Raw genomic sequence first — 19,381 nt, 5'->3', positions numbered from 1 at the left:
ATTGTTTACTAAGTAAATAGTATGAATCGGCATGTTGAAAGTCATATGTTTTTTCTGATAAGTAGCCTCTGTTTAGAGGCCTTGATATAAAAATCACAGATCCCACCAGTTTCTACTTGCTGACACTGAGACTTCCTAGCGGTAGGCAAAATGGCTTTTCATTCTGTATTTGTTGTTTTTTTAGCCGGCCTGGCATTTTTCTCTGAAGCCGCACCACCGGTAAGTGTCTCAGGATTGAGGTTCTTCATACTGATATAATCCCAGCTTTTTTTGCCTTTTTTTTTTTTTAATTAATACTTTAATTAGTGTTAATGAAAACTAGAATATTTCATTTTATTGCAATTATTTTGATTTTATGGTATGTATTGACTGTAGTTATCTCCTACTGCTCTTTTTCTGGTCCTTCTTTCTCATTCTCCAGTGATCAGTAGGAAGGCTTTATGGTTAGGGAAGCAGCACTTGTCATTAGACTCAGCGACAATGTGAAAAACAATGTAGGGCAAGAAAGGAAAAAAGCATCGGATTCACTACACAAAAGCCTTGGGCCTGTTGAAAAGTAACTAATAGCCCTTATGATGCAACGAACAAGTTCCTGTCACCAGGGATTTTGTTTCCTGACGCGAGATCCATGCTGGAGAAATGCCTTTTCTAGTCTTCACCCTTACTGCTCTGCCCACTACAGGTCTGCCCCATGGAAGCAGAAGGGATCTCAGCACTCGCTGATGCAAGCAAAGAACAGAGCCAAAGGCAGCCTTCCGCTTCCAGAGGGCTCATTTACTTCAGCAAAGCAAGCTAGAGAGACAGATGCTTCAGCCTGCAATTCTCCTAGAACAGACTTGTCTCTCTCTTCCCTTCTACTTATTCTTCCTCTCAAGCTCCAACCTTTGGGAAAACGAATACCTGACCAACCTTTGTGAGCAAGCAGACTTTCACTGAGCACCCAGGGTGTAAAAGCCAGGAAAATAGGTGGTGGCACTAGAGCCTCCCTTGCCAATGCCTCAAAAGAAACACCAGCAAGGAGCCTCTGCCTTCCAGAAAGGGAGCCTGAGGAGTCAGCGCATACAGGCGGCACAGGCAGATGCTGATACGTCGGTCTGATATAGGGCAGGGTTCCTGGGCAACAGGCTGTTCGATATGTCACAGACTGTAAGAGGGGGTGTAAGAGAGGGCTCTTTGTTTTTTCCACCTATGCCACGATTCATTTTGTAATGTTTAAATGTAAATCAACAATAGCAATTTTGAGATTATCCCTGATCAGCACCTTCCACAAAGCTCTGTTTTCTCACTTTTCATCTCCAAAATTAGGTAATGGAAGGTCAAAGCCCTGATTCAGCTCTGCCTTTGAATAGGTAAAACATCAGGGCATAACCACTGCTTGTGATGAACATATTGGGAGAGAAACTAGAGGCATCCCATCTTTGAAGGCAGGTTTTCCTCTCCTGTCCCTGCAGAGCTGCCAGGGGCTGACAAATCTGATCCAACATGGTGTTAGGAGAGAGTCTGTATGTGGTGCTTATTAAGTTTACAGCATAATTAAGATAACTCTATGGCAACAAGACATCAGAGGCTCTCAAATCCAGAAAGCTGTGCTTGAATTGCCAATCCAAAACATAGAGGAAGAGTTGTCAGATGTCTAAACATTCCTGCTACCTTTGATGATTTAATTACTTCCTGTTGAGGCCACGATTTACTTCCAACTTCATGCTGCAGATGATGTGTAGCTAAGCCATGCCCAAGAGGAAAGAGAAATGTGCTCTCACGCACAGCCTCAGTGCCTCCCCAGCGCCCACGGCTGCACTCCCAGCCTCTGGCAACTCCCAACATCTTCCCCCCAGGTTCCACCGCATCCAGCCCCCAGAAAGCTTCAGGATACATTTCTGCAGCACACAGTGATCTTGTTAAGGAAAATATGGTATATTCTGTAGATCTAAAGAATAATATTCCTTACTGCTTTATTATGCACCATCACTTACCTTTCTTACAACATAAAAATTCTCTCTTCCTATCTGAAGGACCCTGCTGACTCTGAGCATCCTCTTATTATAAAAATTCTGGATTCAGTCCGAGGAAGTCCAGCTCCAAATGTTCCAGTTAAGTTATATAAAGAAGCTGCAGATGGATCTTGGGAACTGTTAAATTCAAAGTAAGTTATACCAAAATAATGAGTGAAAGCAGGGAAAGGCAACGGGCAGAGGCCACATGGTTGAAAAAAACAGTTTCACATTGTCTACCATAAGACGTCTTTTTCACTCCGAGGAAAGATAACATAGTGTTGAATGAATTTGCTGCAGATTGTCTTTTAACTGTACTACAGTTTCAACTACCAAAATGGTTTTATAATGCTTTTATAATGCTTTATAATTACCATGAGCACAAGAAAGTATTTTAAACTATCCTTTAATTCAATCATCGCTTCTCTTCTATTTCATTACAAAGGATTATATTACTTTTTAGTGTCCAGCAATGAACTGCTGCATTGTTACCAGAAGAACCAGGCAGACTCTTTTAGTTTGTTTGAAACTAAGACTCTGGTTGAGAATCCTACCTTTATTGGCTACTTTCCTTCTTTCTAAATGGATTTTCATTTCATACAACACCACAGCTTTAAAAAGAAAATACTGGACTGTTTTGAACACATACCATGTAATATTTGATAGCCTTCTTTGTTTCAAGAAAAAGGAATCGGGCAAAAGGAGAAAATTTGGGGATAAAGCTTTCTGGCCTCCTCCCCCACAGAGAAGCAATTACATCTAAAATAAGAATCTCCTAGATATTTAAACATTGCCACGTCTTTTAAAAAAAACACAACTGTCGAATTTCAAATGTAGATGACTTTTTCTGAAGTTGTCCTCTTAACACTTTAGAAGCCCCAAAGCAATTTTTACTTAAAGTATAATCTAAAATGCAATTGAAAATATTCTTAGGGGGTACACAGAATGAACACTCTTCATTCAACAAGCAACATCCCACTTCCACACTTAATCTTCTCAAGAAAGTTGCACAGCCTCACCTGAGACCTTTCCAGGTCAGTCTGTTCTACCTAAAAAAGTGAGATAGGGCTCATAAGGGCTAAAGCTGGCATAGTGCAGGAATTTCAGTAGTGGAATCCCAGACTTGGATGCATTTCTAGAAAGTCCATGAGAAACTGCACGTAAGTGGCTCTTGGGTGTCGTAGAGCAGGGAGCTGGCAGAAGCAACAGTGCTTTCATGTCCTTGAAAAATATAGCTACAGTGAAGCCCACACATACTTGTACAAGGTTGGGAAGAACAAGCTATTCAATGTTGTGCCTCCCAACCCCCAAGTGAGAAGATAGCTTCACACATATTCTGTCACTGGAAAAGCGTGAAATTTTCCATTAAGAGGGTGTTCAGTTTACTTATCTTAAAATCTGAACTTAGAGGCTTTATACAAAGATACTTGGCTGAACAGCTGGATGTTGACTGAAGTCTCAAGAACATTCTTAACATTTGAAACAAAGAACAAAGTAACCTTAAGATGAGGTATGCAAAAGTCATGATAGTACTAAATCAACCTCTTGTCAATTTGTAGATAAGTGAATGTTAGCAAGAGATTCTGAAATAAGCATTCTCAGTTAAAGATACATTTGGTTTTAGCTGAGAAAGCTTATTAGAGAAATGAACAGTTACCTAACAATGATGAATCTATGACAAAGAAAAAAATAGATATTTTTGAATGGATAAAAAAATCTGGTAACTGACTACAGAGCATCTTGCAAGATACAAATGGTGTTCTATGACTTCATAGTTATAAGCTATATTAAAGCACAAATCCTAAGTAATGCACTGGACAATGACGTAGAAACCATCAAATTCTTTATTTTTCTCTGCATGCAATTTGAATAAAATATGTTCAGAAAAAGATTTGGGAGCTAGAACACAAAACAGTGGTTTGTGACTGCTAGAATCAGGCACTAGCAGCACTGTTCTTTGTGGATAACCTACTCAATCAAAAACGTAGTATTATATAACCTATTTCACAGAAACAGGTTTCAACCAAGAGACGTGGCTGAGAGACAGCATTCAGTATTGGTTCTGCAGCCCTAAACTGGTTGGTGTTCAAAGCTGTATAGTTTCAAGCCAGTACTACGGCCTTGGACAGCACTGATAGCATCTTCAAATCAAACAGAACCATCTGTTTGTTGAGGATGGAAAACCAACTGATCAATACAGACAACGGGGAATTTCATCAGGCTACACTGTTGGCTGACCTACAGTCATTTCAAAAAGCAGATCTCAAATTTCAAATAGCCAACTGTAAAAAACAGTTACACTGATAAAAAACCTCAATACGTAAAGAAAGAAAACTATGGAAAAAATCAAGAGCTGACCCTGGTTACTTGCACAGTAAGTGCATTACAGAGCTTCCACATTGCTTACAGCAGTGGTGAACTTTTCCCTCTGAGTGGGTTCATTTAATTAACTCCAAGAGTCTATGAACAATAATGGCAGCTTTTGGCTCACCCCCAAACCATGCAGAGTAGTGACATGGCAGGCCGCCATCTGCTGTGGCCATCGTGGAAGTAGCAAATGCCAAGATAAGCTCTGAAACATCCATAATACAGATGGACCGAAGCCATTCCAGATCAATAGAAGTATTCATCATACTACTTCAGCTACACATCACTCCAGTTCAATTGCCAAGAACTGCATTTTTCTCAGGCTTTTAACCAAAATATAAACGTGCATTGTTCTGCCATCACACAGACAAACTCATGACAACGGAGAGCTCCGTGACCTCACAACTAAGGAACAATTTGTAACAGGGACATACAAGATTGAGCTTGACACAGCCTCTTATTGGAAGAGACTGGGCTTGAATCCCTTCCATCGCCATGCTGATGTGAGTATTCATTTTCTCCTGTACTTTAGTTGCAAAGAATAAAGACACTTTCTATGTCTAGACTTCAATTATTAATTGCATATGTTGAATGTTCTTTTCACTTTAAAATATCTTTGCATTAACACTTTAAATCCACAGTCTCAAAGTTTTGTAACAGTACACTCACGAGAGAGCCTCGTTACTAGCTTCCCCATAACTCTCAATAAGCTCTTAGATGCATTACTGACGACAAGGTTTTCCATCCTTCTACCTCTGCTTAAGCCTGTGATTCTTCCTGCAACTACTTCTAGACACCCGCGACAGAACAACAGGTGGAGCACTCTGTTAAAGTCTCCTGCGGAAAGGATTTTTCTGCCTTGCGTATCCAGTATTTTTATGGCTGCAGACAAACTTTATAATTCAGATTTTTAAAGACACTGGAAGAATGAACTGTGTTGTGGATGCTTGGATCCTCAGTCTACAACAGAAGAAAAGTGTAATAGGCCTTTTTAGTTGGCATGGGACAGATAAACCGGTTAGATGAAGGTGGTCCGAACCAGGTACCAAGTGAAGCCAGCTGCAGGGTCTGGGACTCCTCGGGGGCTGTCCCCTTCCGCCCCACAGCATCAGCCCTTTCAGATGACCTTTCAGGAGCAGTAGCAGTCCTGCATTAGCTGTTTGCTGGACTCTGACAGGTCAGTGAGCACCACCAGCTGCACAGTTTGCAACCACTGCTCAAACAGCCATTCCTCAGTTGCCCTGGAAAAAAAAGATGGCAAACACCTGGGTTAAATTTTGTTTCTGCTGCCCTGAAATGGATGAGAGATGACATTCTTATTCTAGACAATAATGAAGGTTAATGCTGGATAGTGTTGCTTTCTGTGATAACTGAAATAGAAGAAGTAAGATGAAAGATTCACAGCATGCAAGTAAACTGATGATACACCAAGCTAATGTTTAAATCCACATTCCAGACCAGAAGTGAATTTAATTTAGAGTGCAATAGTCTCCTTTCTTAAAAATAAACCTCAACAGTTCACTGGTTGTTTCACATGAATCTGTTTTATCAATGTTGAAAGGAGCACAAGCTCTGCATCACAGAATGTTATTAAATTGTATCTATTTTAAAACTCGACATCCATCTTCTCACAACACAAAATCTACTATGCAGAGGGAGAAATCCAAGGACAGGACATGAGCTGATGGGGGAGATGCTGAATGGGCTGTTGTAAATGATTCACATGTAAGGTCATTATCACATTGTGGCCAAAGGACTTCTGCAGTCCTCTCTATCTACTGGCTATGTAAGTAGGATTAAAGAAACTAATTGCTTCATATTTTGGCCTGATGATAGCTACTGTAGCAGTATGTTTAATTCTGTTCCTCAAAGTTCACTACTTCATAAGAGCAACAAAAACATTCAAATACTTGAAAGAATGCATTGGTTTTATTATTGTTTTTTTAAACAAAGATAGTCAATGGGGTTTAATGTAGATCCTCAATAAGCAAAAAAAATCTTGTTGCCATTTATAAGTATCAACAAGGAAACCTCAAACTGTATAACAAATATATCTGATAAAATTTTTAATAAGTGATATGTATGCTTTTAATCCAGGACATTTAACCAGTGGAAAAACTACCTAAGACAGGCAATCATAGATCACACTGATCAAATCACCAAAAGAAAAGATATTTCCAAAGTTTTGTGGAAGGTTAGATAAAACTATCACAATGGTTCCATCTAGGCTCATATCTAGAGATCACTTCTCATTTGTCTTGTATTTGTTTTTTTGTTTTCCAGGTGGTGTTCACAGCTAATGATGCTGGTTATCGACATTACTCCATTGCTGCTGTCCTCAGTCCCTTTTCTTACTCAACTACAGCAGTAGTTAGTGAGCCAGTGGAATAAAAGCTGACATTAAGCATGAAATTTTAGATGTGTAAATTAAAATTTCCATAAATGATAGGAACTTAGTTTCTGACTGTATCAACAGCTTTAGATTTCTTAGTAAATCACTGACAGTAACAGTCAAGTTGTTTATTCACTTCATTAACTTTAGGAAGAATATGTATTGACTTTGTTTTCAAATACTCTTAAATAAAAATATTCTGTATTTCTGTATTCTTTAAGTATTGACCTTCTGAATAAAAGTTGGGGGTTTGAAAAAAATACATTAAGATTAGAAAAAAAAAATGCATTGAAAATCCATTGTTAGGATTCTGAGAATAAACCAAAGCCTTCCCTGAAGTTAATAACTACATTCCTTCTTGCAAAGGAAGCGTACATAACACATCTGAAAGGTGTCTCATGAAAAGTAAGCACACATGAAATGCAATCCACCACCTACCATCACTTATACTTTCTTACTGAAGTCCACAACAGATGGAGACACATGGGACTACTACCCAGGGCCCCACACCATCATCAGATAAACTCACCTTCTAATTCTGATTTTTAAGATGCAGAAGCAAAAGCAGCTTACAAGTGACAGCATGGAAAAACAGCATTTAAGGATGCTACACATACTTAAAATGCCTTCTTTCCTGCTTTCCAATACAATATAACTGGTGATACTTTCAAAGAGAGTCCATATCCAGTGTTGCAGAAAAGTATATCCATCAAAGATACTTGAAGAAGTTTGTGTATTTTCACAAAATTCTGCAAATGCCTTTGTCCCCAGTAGAAGTACTCCCCCCAAATAACTTGCATACCTCCAACCATCAGACACTTTTATAATAGCTCTAAGATACAATGAAAAATAAGAAGCGTAACTGATGATTCCTGAGCAAACCAGCCCCCTATTTGATGTCAGGAGAAGTGTGGATGAATCCCTCCACTTCCCTTTCTTGTATTTCACACAGAAGGAAGATTACCCCTAAACAGAAACAAGTATAGAGAACAGCCATCAGGAGATTCAACAGGATAAGCAACCCTATCTTGGAAAAGCATGCAAAAATGTTGAGTCATTTGGCCTAATAAAACCAAAAGTTGAAAGCATACAAATACCAATAAAGGGAAAACTAATTGTTAGCCTAAGGCTTGATCCCATCACAGCGTAACCTGATGTATTTGGTTGGCCAGGTGTCCCTTCCTTTTGTTGGTATTTAGAGGAACTGAGCACTAGAAAAATGAGCACTTTGTCTGTCAATAAAACACAAAGAAACTCCACAGAACCTCAGAATAAACAAACCAAAACAATCTTTAGAACATTGTATTTCATAAAAGACAATGGTAAAAAAGTACAAACATTTTCATGAACAACAAAAAAACAAAACTATGATAGTACACAGGAAATTCCCAGCATTTGTTTCAGTGCATTTTTCATTAAGCCTATCTTACACACTTCTACAAATAAAATAATCTTAAGTACACTTCCTCTTGCTGATACACAATGGATCCTTTTAATATTTTAAAATAACTGGCTCATTAGTAACCCACTACAACATAGTCATTAGTAAACATAATGATAGAAAAATAGACTGGCAAGATCCAAGAAAAAGGACGTTTTGTACTTGCTTCTTCAATATACTGTCTATTGCCAAACAGATTTTATATTTTGTATTCTCCTACTTAAATTTGAAATACAGCAGTCAGGCTTAAAAGTATCTTAGCATATGAACCAAATTCAACTGTTAATATTTCTGTAATGTTTTTACTTGTTAATTTGCAGGATCTTCAGAATCTTGTAAAATATCCCCTATTTCTTCTCCCTCCATGTTTACTCCTTGAAGACATCCTTAATTTGCCTTGTCAGCAATGGAAAAGCCAATGTGATCGGCTTCTCTCCGCATTTTACAAGAATCATGAAAATATCAAAAGGAATGTGCACAACTCTTGGTTCTGCATCGCATTTATTTCATTTGAAGGCACTGTCTATGTTAAAATCCACTACAGAATAGTACTGAGCTCAAGCAGGTAGTACACAAACACTATTTTGATGTAATTTAAGATGGCAACTTTTAAAACTTCCCAACAAAGTGATATAAGATATTTAGAGAAGCGCGTTGGTTAACAGTTCATAATTTAACATCCATCACTTTGGGGCACCAAAATGTAAACTTTTTAAGAACTCAGCTATATGTCATAATCCGTTCACATACTGGTTTAAATCACATTTTTCTAAGACCATACATGATTAATCACTTAGAGCTGTAAAGTTATATTTGTTCAGCCACAGCATATATGTGTAATATGGTAAGTATATATATATGTATATATACATATATTTGCATTAGAGTTTTTAAAAATTGCACATTGATTTCACAGAATGCCTAACAAATGTGCACGAAAGCATGCTTCAGAAAACAGTACAAACCTACAGTACCAAAGGATCTTTCATAAATATAGGTGTTAAATTGTAGGTGAACTTGTACTAAAATCCAGAAATCACTTCAAGATTACATCAGGTATTTAAAAATTTATTCAACAGTTCTCAAAGAATTGTATTAGTCTGTTAGGAAATAAGACTAATTTTTATTTTTAAGATATAATTGTTCATACAGCATATTAATTCTCTCCCCTTTATCCATATGCTTGGGAATATTCTATCCACTCAGTTATAGAAAAATATATCAGGAGTGATCAAACCACTTAAGCATGCTTTTGAAGGATGTTTTTTTTCTCTTTATGCTCACTTCTTGTTATTTTCATTGCATTGTATCATTCCTAAAGCATATTAGATTAACTGGTAGATTTTAAGGTAATTCCAATACAGTTTAAAATTTCCCTTACAATTATTCTCAACTACTTAAATCATTACATTTCTACTAAATATATGGGATGCCTACAACTCAGCTCGTAACTCTACTGAAGAATGGCTAAGGGCAAAATCCGCTGCTGGGATGCCAAAGAAATAAAAGGTGTTTATGGCAAACAACTCAAATATACAGAGCACCACAGCATCTGTGGCAGCAATTCAGGAAACCAACACACAGCAATGAGTTAAAGTTAGTATTCTTTGTCAACACTCTTACAGAACACTCTATGGATAAACAATCCTTATTATATACTGCTTTCCATTCTTCATGGGAGCAGAAGTCAGTCTTTGGTTCCTAAAGAGCTGAGTCACTGTGACAAACAAAACAGTTTAGAAGGTCTTGGTCAACATCTTTGCATTAACATAGAAAATAAATGATCCAGTCCTTTTCCTTAGTATTAACAAGGAATGTAAAAAAATATTAGGAAAGGATAATAACGCTTAGCAGTGGGATACTTTTAGGTAGCATAACATTCGAAGCAAACAGAAAATAAGATATGCTTTTCATTCTAAGCCAAGGAAAGAGGCTAGTTACTCATACATGTAACACCACAAAAATAGAGAAACAGACAGGACCAATCCTTAGTGGGACTGCGCAACCTCAATCTCATTGAAAGTCATTGACTTGAGGATACTTGATGCATCATAGAAGCACTCAGCACTCTACCAGAATAGGCCCTTAAATAGCTATATTGATTAATATATTATGGGTGGAATTTTAAAAAGCACTTGGGATTGGCCTGCTTTCAGTTCTGCTTATGCCAGCAGCAGCAGCAGCAGAATGGTTTGACCAACACTGTGGTTCCGAAAATCCCACACTGTAAGCGTTAGAACTATTAGAACTATGTTTTATTATTTTCTTAAAAATCTAACTTTAATATTCTTCCAATGAAGACACATTTTTGGCTCTTCTGATTTTGGAGGAACAAAAGTGCTGTTTACTAGGATTTTTTTTTTAAAAAAGAAGAACAATACCAAAATACTGTACGTACCCAGACACATTGTTTTAGGCATTAAAATCCCTGACATTGACACTAGTGGCACACTTGGAAACAGTTAGACTTTCTGTAGATCATAATACGCAACAACTGCAAGATTTTCCATAATACACATGCAATATGCATATAAATAGGATTTAGATAGCAGGCAGGGTATCATACAATTTTGCTGGCAATAAATAAAATTAAAAGCTTTCTTTCTAGCAAGTTCATATACAAAATTGATTTTTCTATATAGATATGCAGGAGGCCTAGAGCTCAAAACTAGTATAACAGTTTACAGTCATAGCTGGCCAACAATTAATATTTCCTTCATTTCACGTAAGGTATAACCTTTTTTTAAGCATACTTACATTTTACTTGTTCTTTCATGCTAATAAAAACATTCCTATAGAATTCAAACGAGAACACACTCAAATACATACTGAAGCATAAAATATTGAGCTATTTAAAAAGCAATGTACACACATTAATTTACATCACATATTTACAAAACACATTTTAAAAATACAGAAAAGCATTCATTTAAATATCGGGGGGGGGTGGTTTGGTATAAAAAATTCCTTGACGAAGAGGCCTCTATCCCTACTTCCAGAGAAGCTACAAGACTGTTTTCTGCAGTTTATTTACTTGAGTGGTTAAGACAGAGAATATGAAGAATGAAGGCTTGAACAGTAGTCTCATGCTGTAAACATCTGAGTGGTAGCTGCTGGCTTTTCCTTCAGAACAAAATGCATGGTACACTCAATCACTTCTCATCCCAAATGGTCAAAATCGTCTAATTCTAAGCTGCTGTTTGTTGGTTTTGTTATGACTTACAGTGTCTATTAGTAGCTTCCAGTGTTAAAAGTTTATTCTAGTAGGGTAGCTTGTCACCCACTTCCATCAATAGTCTCTAACAGGAGCAAGTTCTGGTATGAGATTAACAGTTATATTTTTATACAGCCTACTGACAAGTATTTTAGGAGTATATATTAAATTGTTCAACCCATCAATATACTGACGTTCTCTGGAATACCTCAGAAGTTTATATCTGCAGAGGAAGTTGGAAGAAGAAAACATAAGAAAGATTTGCAAGAAACAATTCAACTGATGTTAGACATGATACTGTAACAGTCATTTCATTCTGAAATACACTTGAAATTCTGAAACTACTTCTCAGCCCTTTGAAATTACAAAATTACCTACTTAAGCTTTAAAAGCAAGCCACTTTGTTATTTAGTCTTAATGTTAACTTGTACATGTGAACATAAAATCTAAGTGTATTAGAAAACAATGAACGTATTTAATATGTATAATTTTATGGTCCCAAACTAAACTGATTTTTAAAGAACATTCAATTTCTTCATGTTCTTTTGCTATAAAACTCAACTACGGAGCTCAGAGAAGACTTAGGAACCTTCACTGTTTATCATTATACATTTAAATGTCTGAATTGTTTTCATTTCATTGTTGAGACTCCTGCATTTGCGAACATCTAAATTTGAGGTGATTAAAAACCCTGTTCCCCTCCCCCTGATTACTGATATATACATTTTAGTTTCATATCATATATCTGCTCATGTCTACTGTACGTGTCTATTTAAAAATTATGAATAAAGCAGAAAAAGTTGTTCCCAGAAAAAGACACCCATTGATAACAGATTTGAGCAGTATTTCTAATTATCTGAAAACACGTACCATAAACCCTTTATTTTGCATTTCACATTCTAATTTTCAGGTGTAGCTCATCTGCTGTATTCTGCTTGCTATTCCAACCTAGGGTAGCCAGAACCTACTCGCCATTTAAAGTGTTTTGTATCTTTGTAGCAAAAGAAAGGAACCCCAAAAGGAAAAGTTCACGTCAATGTAAGCAGGAAATAAGACGACCTGTATCTCAGAAAGGAACGAAGTATGATGGAAGAAACCAATCCTTGAGTTTTTTTAATGCAGGAGTCATTTCCCCTAGCTGTACTGCTTCCTTTTGCAGAATATGCAAATTAACCAACTAATGGAGCCCTGACAGCACTAATGCCCAAATTATTAACAAACAATAACATTCTGCATCAAAGATTATGACAGCAATATCTTCTGGCATACAAACTCCATCTCTCTCATGGTTAAATAAGAAATATCTTAAGACCAAACATAATGTGTTTAAGAAAATACAAAGTCTAGCACTAAAGAGGGAATAACACTGATAAGCACTGACTGCTTTTTTTTATGCGTGGAAAATTTGTATATGTGTAAAAAAAGTTTTACATCTTTAGTTCTAGTATTTCAACAGTTCCCTGTTTTTCTTACCGTCCTAAAAACTGGACTTCACCTCTGTGATGATGAGGAATGGATTTGTACTTCCCTAAATCTCCCTCTGGTCTTGTTACATTGTATCCAGCGTAGTGAACCCTGCAGTATAATACATAAACATCTTTATAAAGAGTATTAAAAAGATGTTTTGACAAGTTATAGCAAAAGTGAAAAACCCACATCGTATCTTTTAAAGCTAAGTCTTTGTATTCACTGACATTCTCTCCCTAAAAAACCCAAAATGCTCCTAACACAACAACTAAAAAAGCTGGCAAAACCACTACAGTGTCAAAAATAATAATTTCACACTTAGTATCTCCTGCTTTATTCTTAAAGCATAACAGCATAAAAATATTAAAATAGTAAGGAAGAAGAATAAAAACATACAAACTCTTCTTATAAAATGTATCTGTATTTATAAACTCATGCAGACACTGTTTCAACGGCTCAACTAGAACATTTTACACTTGTTTACTGTGAGCAGTTAGTAATACAGTGAGCATTGTTGTCCATCGTCCAAATTATGTCAAATTAACCTCTCAAACACGGCTCCTAAGATATGAAAGATACTTGAACTCACGCTTACTCTACCTATCCTTGGGATGGTATTGCATAATGCTAGCAGCAAGAGAGACGTAAATTAAAATCAAAAAGCAACGCACAGAAGACCAGAAAGAATGAGACTAAATATACTTAGTACTGCTACCTGTTGTTACATCTGTTATTCGCTACAAGATTTATCTCTTAAAAGCCTGTTAACTGTCCCGAGGACAAGAAAAAAGAACATCATACTTATCCCTTCAAATGGTATGTTCTAATATTTCTGAAGCGAACTCTTTAGAAACGTTAGAATTTGTTCATTAAAACAAATTATAAAAAGGTAACAACTGAAAGAAAAAAAGACCTAACTGCTCTCAAAGAGTGGATATCACAGACCAGTGAGAAAGACACAAGCACTGAACACTCACCTGTTCCAAAGATCATCATCTTCTCCACCCCATCCCCAAAAGGCATTTGGAAACCCATTGATCTTCTTGAATTGTTCTACTGTCAGGCCACTTACACCACCAAAGAACTCATTGTATGGAAGACTGAAAACAAAAGACAAATTCTGTATTATTAGCTGAACTCAGATAGGTAGCCTCTCTTTGAACAATAGATTTCAACTAAACAAGAACACCATACTAAGGACATGAACAGATGCCGAATGTACTCACTAAGAGAAACTGGGTCACAGATCACAGGTACATTAAGTACCATATACGGAAGTTGAACAAAATGCTTGCAGTAGTGTCTGATTTGCATAAAAGGTGCTCTTGAACTGTAGCTCAAATTAGTATCACCACATGAAACAAAAGCCTACTGCGTATTTCAGATGGCAGATTTAGACCCATAGCTGAAGTGTTAAGTGAAGCCCTCAAATTATGTATTTTGACACTATTCAACTGAAAAGCCCTCTCCTTAATCAAATGAAAAAATTACAAATCAGTAATGCATCAATTCAGTAATTTTAATTCATAACTATATTCTACAGAGCTGTTAAAAATCGAGAGGAACAGTTTAACAGTACATACTCAACCATGCTGGAACATATACTTTTCTAAAAAACAATTTTCCAGGTTTTAGAAGCTAAATTTTTGAATCAAAAGGATCTATAGGCTTTTTTGTCAGTAAGCATACAGTAATAACTAACACGTATTATTAAGTAACAAGCCGTTGGCCAACATGGACAGCCACTATAGCTATATAACCTAACATACTAAGGCCTAGGCAATGTGATTTCCAGCTCTCAAACCACTTTTTAATAAAAAAAATGTATTAAAGTATCTATATTTACTTCCATGCGTATTGACTTGCACCCTTAACCCAGAAGCTACTACAGTAAAGTGTGTTCCTCTTTCAGAAACAGCACACAATTTCATCAAATAAAAGTAATCAAACGTATTTTTCAGGAGACTCTTCCAAATCTGGAACCTTCAAGGACGTAGGACTATCCACAAAAGGATTTACCATTGCTCAGGGCACAAATGTCACACTGAAGGACAAATAACTCCAGAATGCCAGGGGAAAGAAAAAGAAATACAATAGAGTCATGTAATTTCTGATCTCTGTGGAAATGCAGGATTCAACCAAATCTTAATAGCTTTTGGGGAAGGTTTTTGCCATATATCCCTTTCAACATTTAACTGAAATAATAGGTGTTCTAAAAGCCGCCCCCAAAAACCCAAACCAAACTCCCCTCCCAAAAAGCAACCAACAAAAAAACTACCAAGAACCAAAAATAAAAACTGGCGTATGACAGTTAAAGCAACTGTTTCAGGTTTTTATTCATATGTATGTATGCATGTCTGTGTGGTGCACATGCACTTTTTTATATATATCCTTACATATTATTTACTTATGTATATATAAATTTATATATTTTGTAAACATATATTTTGTAAATATTTCTATGTATTTAGACATTTTATAAAGGTATACATAAATATAGATGAAATATATACTTATATGTGGGCGGTTTATATATTTTAAAATAGATATACAATCTTTAAAGGTTACACTGCTGTCAACCTGCAGTCTAAACACAGTCATGTTTTCAATGTATTGCTTTTGATCTATCAGGTTGACCAGGCTGTCAAGTTGATCAACTTCACAAACAAAATTTCAGGATGGCAAACAGATACATGTAGCAAGCTGCAAGCTACAGCTTTACGGGAAGTGACTAGAAGTGTCATGAGATAGCAGTGTTAAAAAACAAGTGAAACATCATCAATGTAAAACGGCAGAAGGAGGTAATAAACCTGCAGGACCCACTACGTTCATCAAATGTCAATAGAGACTGAATACAAGACGGTGTAGCAGTAAGAAAATCTTCTGTTTAAAAAGCAGTATGAAGCAGAAATAAATTGTACATTTATGCCAAAATTAAGTAAGACATTTTTCCACCGCAAAGGCTTATCTATCCAGAAAAGATTTCTAATAAGCAAGGTAAGTTTTTCCCCCTTGACATACATAGCCCTAATTTTTTATTTTTAAAGATCAACCTCACTGAAACAAGTCCAACACTGAAAATCATAAACAATATTTTCATATTAGCAACATATCAAATGTAGACAGCAAACTTGATTCTTCTAATAACTAGATATTCATTTATGTAAATAGCATGGTAGGACGCTTCTCCTAGTATCGGCTGGGATAGAGTTAATTTTCCTCCCAGCAGCTGCTGTGTTTTGGATTTAGTAGAGGAATGTTGTTAACACTGATGTTTTTAGTTGTTGCTATGAAATCAAGGACTTTTTCCGGTCTCCCATGTTCAGCTAATGAGCAGGTGTGCAGGAGCTAGGAGGGAGCACAGCCTGGCAGTTAACCCAAGCTGTCCGATGGAAATACTCCATTCCACAGATGTCATGCTCAGTTTATTAATAGGGATTGGCTGGGGGGGCAGGAATCTGCACTTTTACTTTTCCGTAAGTTCAAAGTCTCTCTTGTCCAGGAGTTTGAACTTTTCCAGGAATTCTGCAAAATTCTCAGTTTCTGGGTTCCATGATCGCTGCCCAGGATTGGTTACGAATCGGTTGTTAGGTGGTGAGAAAAATTGTTTTGTACATAGTTTGTTTTGCATATTCATTATCATTACTATTATCGTTAATTTTAGTAGTATTACTATTTATTTCACTGTCTTATTAAAATGCCTTAATCCCAACCCAACAAAAGATATTTGCCCTTTTGTTGATTTCTCCTCCCTATCCCGCTGGTAGGGGGAAAATGGGACAGGTGAGTGAGCTGCTGCCTAGTGCTCGTTGATGGCTGCCAGGTTAAACTACTACAAGGCTGTTTTATTGGTTTCATCTGCTGCATAAACCGTCACAAAATTTATACACACTTTGAGAATGTTTCTGTTGAATAAACGTGAATAAAGCTAATTACTTACATGTACATGTATTTGTCCAGCTTTGCTGCAAAATGGCGTGGCATTTCTCCACATCCATAATAATTTCGGTCATTTTCAGGTAAGTGATCCACATCATGAAATATTATGCAGTCCCAAACAGCATCCTTCATAGCCTCTTTGAAGCCGACATTAAAGAGCATTGCACGATTAAAAGGTTGTGTACCTGTCTTCAAACAGAAAACAAAGGAGACATTGTAAGAATCAAGAAGAAAAAGACAAAATTTCAATACTATGAGAAATAAATCTTCTACCACACACACACAAAAAAGCATGGACAAAAATGCCTGTTATTTCTCTAGCAATAGCTCTGGTTAGCATCAACTACATCAACGCTATTTCATGATTTAAAAAGTCTAGATGTTCTCCCCTCTTACATGGAACTTAACAGCATTAGCAGCTTGTAGCATTAGTTAACTCTGACCTAACAAAATATAGGTGGTTTGGATTAACACAGCATGACATTACAAGTTAGAGAAATACTGATATAAACTAAGAAAGAAACATTAAGTTTCTCAGTAAAAAAATGTTTCCTAATGTCCAGTCTAAACTGCCCCTGGTGCAGCTTTGAACCACTCCCATGAGTCCTGTCACTGGATACAAGGGAGAAGAGCTCAGCACCTCCTTCTCCACTTCCCCTCCTCAGGAAGCTGTAGGCAGCAATGAGGTCGCCCCTCACACTCCTTTTCTCCAAACCAGACAAGCCCAGATCCTTAGCTTCTCCTCACAGGACACTCCTTCCAGCCCTTTCACCAGCTTTGTTGCCGTCCATTGGATACAGTCCACAGACCTTCACATCCTTGTTGAATTGTGGGGCCCAGCACTGCACACAGTACTCGAGATGAGGCTACACCAAGGCTGAATACAGCGGGATAGTCACCTCTTCTGACCGGCTGGCTATGCCGTGTTTGATGCACCCCAGGATGGTGTTTGGCCTCCTGGCTGCCAGGGCACCCTGCTGACTCCTATTAAGACGGCTGCCCATCAGCACCCCCAGATGCTTTTCTGCAGGGCTGCTCTCCAGCCACTCCTCTCCCAATTCATACTTGTGCCAGCCTTTACTTCATCCTAGGTGCAGAATCCGGCACTTTAGCTTGTTAAATTTCACCCCATTAATCATAGCCCAATGCTCCAGTCTCTCTAGATCCCTCTGCAAAGCATCCCACCCGTCGAGAGTCAACAGCACCTCCCAGTTTGGTACCGTTAGCAAACTTGCTAATGGTGCATTCAACTCCTGCATTCAGATCCATTTATAAATATACTGAATAGAACTGGCCCTAGAACTGAGCCCTGAGAAACACTGCTGGTGATTGGTCACCAGACAGATGTAGCCCCATTTTTTTTGTCCTTGAAAACTCACAAAGATAGTAGATTCAAAGAGGCCATGTTATCACCTATAAAGTATCAGCCCATATTTGAAGAAAAACAACGTGTGTCTGGCCACTGTATAAACTGGAGTGGAGCTGAACTTTGCTCTTTCATTCAAAGGATTAGAACAGCGGAGTATCAATTTTTAAATTCTGGATTCATCTAAATCTTGATAAGAATGTCAAATCCCCTTTAGCAAGGAGTCTTGAAGAGTCAATTTCAAGTAAATGCTGTTACCTGTTCAACAACATAGAAGGCAAATTCCAGCCGCTGCTTCTGCAACATAGGTATCAGATGACGGAAAAAAATTGGAAGATGTTCCTGGCGATTCCGAAAAGGAATAAGAATTGCCACCTTCAAAGAATTATATATATATATGAAGCTATTACATTAGCATTTTTAAGTTTTAATGTTTCAATACAGATCAAGTTTTCCATGGCTTGCATAGGCTTTTCAACTTCTACATTTAAATTGGCTCCGTGTTTCACACTTTTGTTCCCGCAAGGAAAGCATGTTGGCATTTTGCTCAAATAATTGAAAAAAAAAATCTGAGTATGATATAAATAAGATTTTCCTTTTATGTTCACTTGCTGCTAATTATACTTTAAGCAACTTACACGTTGGACAAGTTTGCATCCGTATGAAAAAAGGTTTAATAACAACAGTTAATTAACCTTTAGAAGTTCTTGACAATCTATTTCAAGTTTTTCTTCAAGCTTTAGTCTCTTCTCGAGCACAGATAGCATAATACACATACTATAACATACTACATATTATATAAAATATATAGCAGTAAAAGACTGAGTGTTTGCAATGGTAAACTATTATACACCAACAGGAAAAAAAAAAAACCAAAACAGAAAAGTAGCACCTCACCTTCCATCGTGGCTTACAGTCTTTTGGTTTCCAGTGTCCCCCTGGTTTAATGTCTAAATCTTTTGAAAACAGTTGCTGTATTTCATCAAAACTAATTTCACTCATATTGACATTGATAAGGCCTCCTAAATACGGGAAAAAAAATTTTGTTTATTCACTTCAATTAGGACAACAGATCTAATGCTACATGGTATATGACAGACAGATAGCATCAGAAATTCGTAGTTACACTACCTACAGACAAAAAAGAAACAACTTATACTATCCTCTCAATGTTCAGTTTTTACAGAATGAATTTCAGTATTTC

The 19,381-nt window shown here is 37.0% G+C and overlaps 2 protein-coding genes across 3 annotated transcripts in view; one reads left to right on the top strand and one right to left on the bottom strand.

Moving 5' to 3' along the window:
* Window positions 1–99: 99 nt before the first annotated feature.
* Window positions 100–6,962, top strand: LOC104329154 (transthyretin). Its single transcript, XM_009934246.2, has 4 exons — window positions 100–219; window positions 2,013–2,143; window positions 4,726–4,861; window positions 6,642–6,962. The coding sequence occupies exons 1-4, from the start codon at window positions 151–153 to the stop codon at window positions 6,747–6,749; spliced, it is 444 nt and encodes a 147-aa protein (XP_009932548.1). The 5' UTR covers window positions 100–150; the 3' UTR covers window positions 6,750–6,962.
* A 1,075-nt stretch (window positions 6,963–8,037) lies between these two features.
* B4GALT6 (beta-1,4-galactosyltransferase 6) overlaps window positions 8,038–19,381 on the bottom strand; it is a 33,132-nt gene continuing 21,788 nt past the window's right edge. Inside the window, exons 4-9 of one of the 2 annotated variants that reach the window (XM_075416254.1) lie at window positions 19,075–19,199; window positions 18,436–18,552; window positions 16,813–17,000; window positions 13,850–13,972; window positions 12,879–12,980; window positions 8,038–11,628 (exon numbers count right to left, since the gene is read on the bottom strand). In XM_075416254.1, coding sequence (XP_075272369.1) covers window positions 11,481–11,628; window positions 12,879–12,980; window positions 13,850–13,972; window positions 16,813–17,000; window positions 18,436–18,552; window positions 19,075–19,199 — 803 coding nt within the window. In that variant the 3' untranslated portion in view covers window positions 8,038–11,480. Of the gene's footprint in view, window positions 11,629–12,878; window positions 13,003–13,849; window positions 13,973–16,812; window positions 17,001–18,435; window positions 18,553–19,074; window positions 19,200–19,381 lie in introns of both variants that reach the window. The other variant, XM_075416255.1, reaches the window with a different exon arrangement.

Source organism: Opisthocomus hoazin, chromosome 3 (assembly GCF_030867145.1).
Source record: "Opisthocomus hoazin isolate bOpiHoa1 chromosome 3, bOpiHoa1.hap1, whole genome shotgun sequence".
Lineage (NCBI taxonomy): Eukaryota > Metazoa > Chordata > Aves > Opisthocomiformes > Opisthocomidae > Opisthocomus > Opisthocomus hoazin.
Note: the sequence above shows the minus strand (reverse complement) of the source record. Positions and strands in the feature narration are given on the sequence as shown.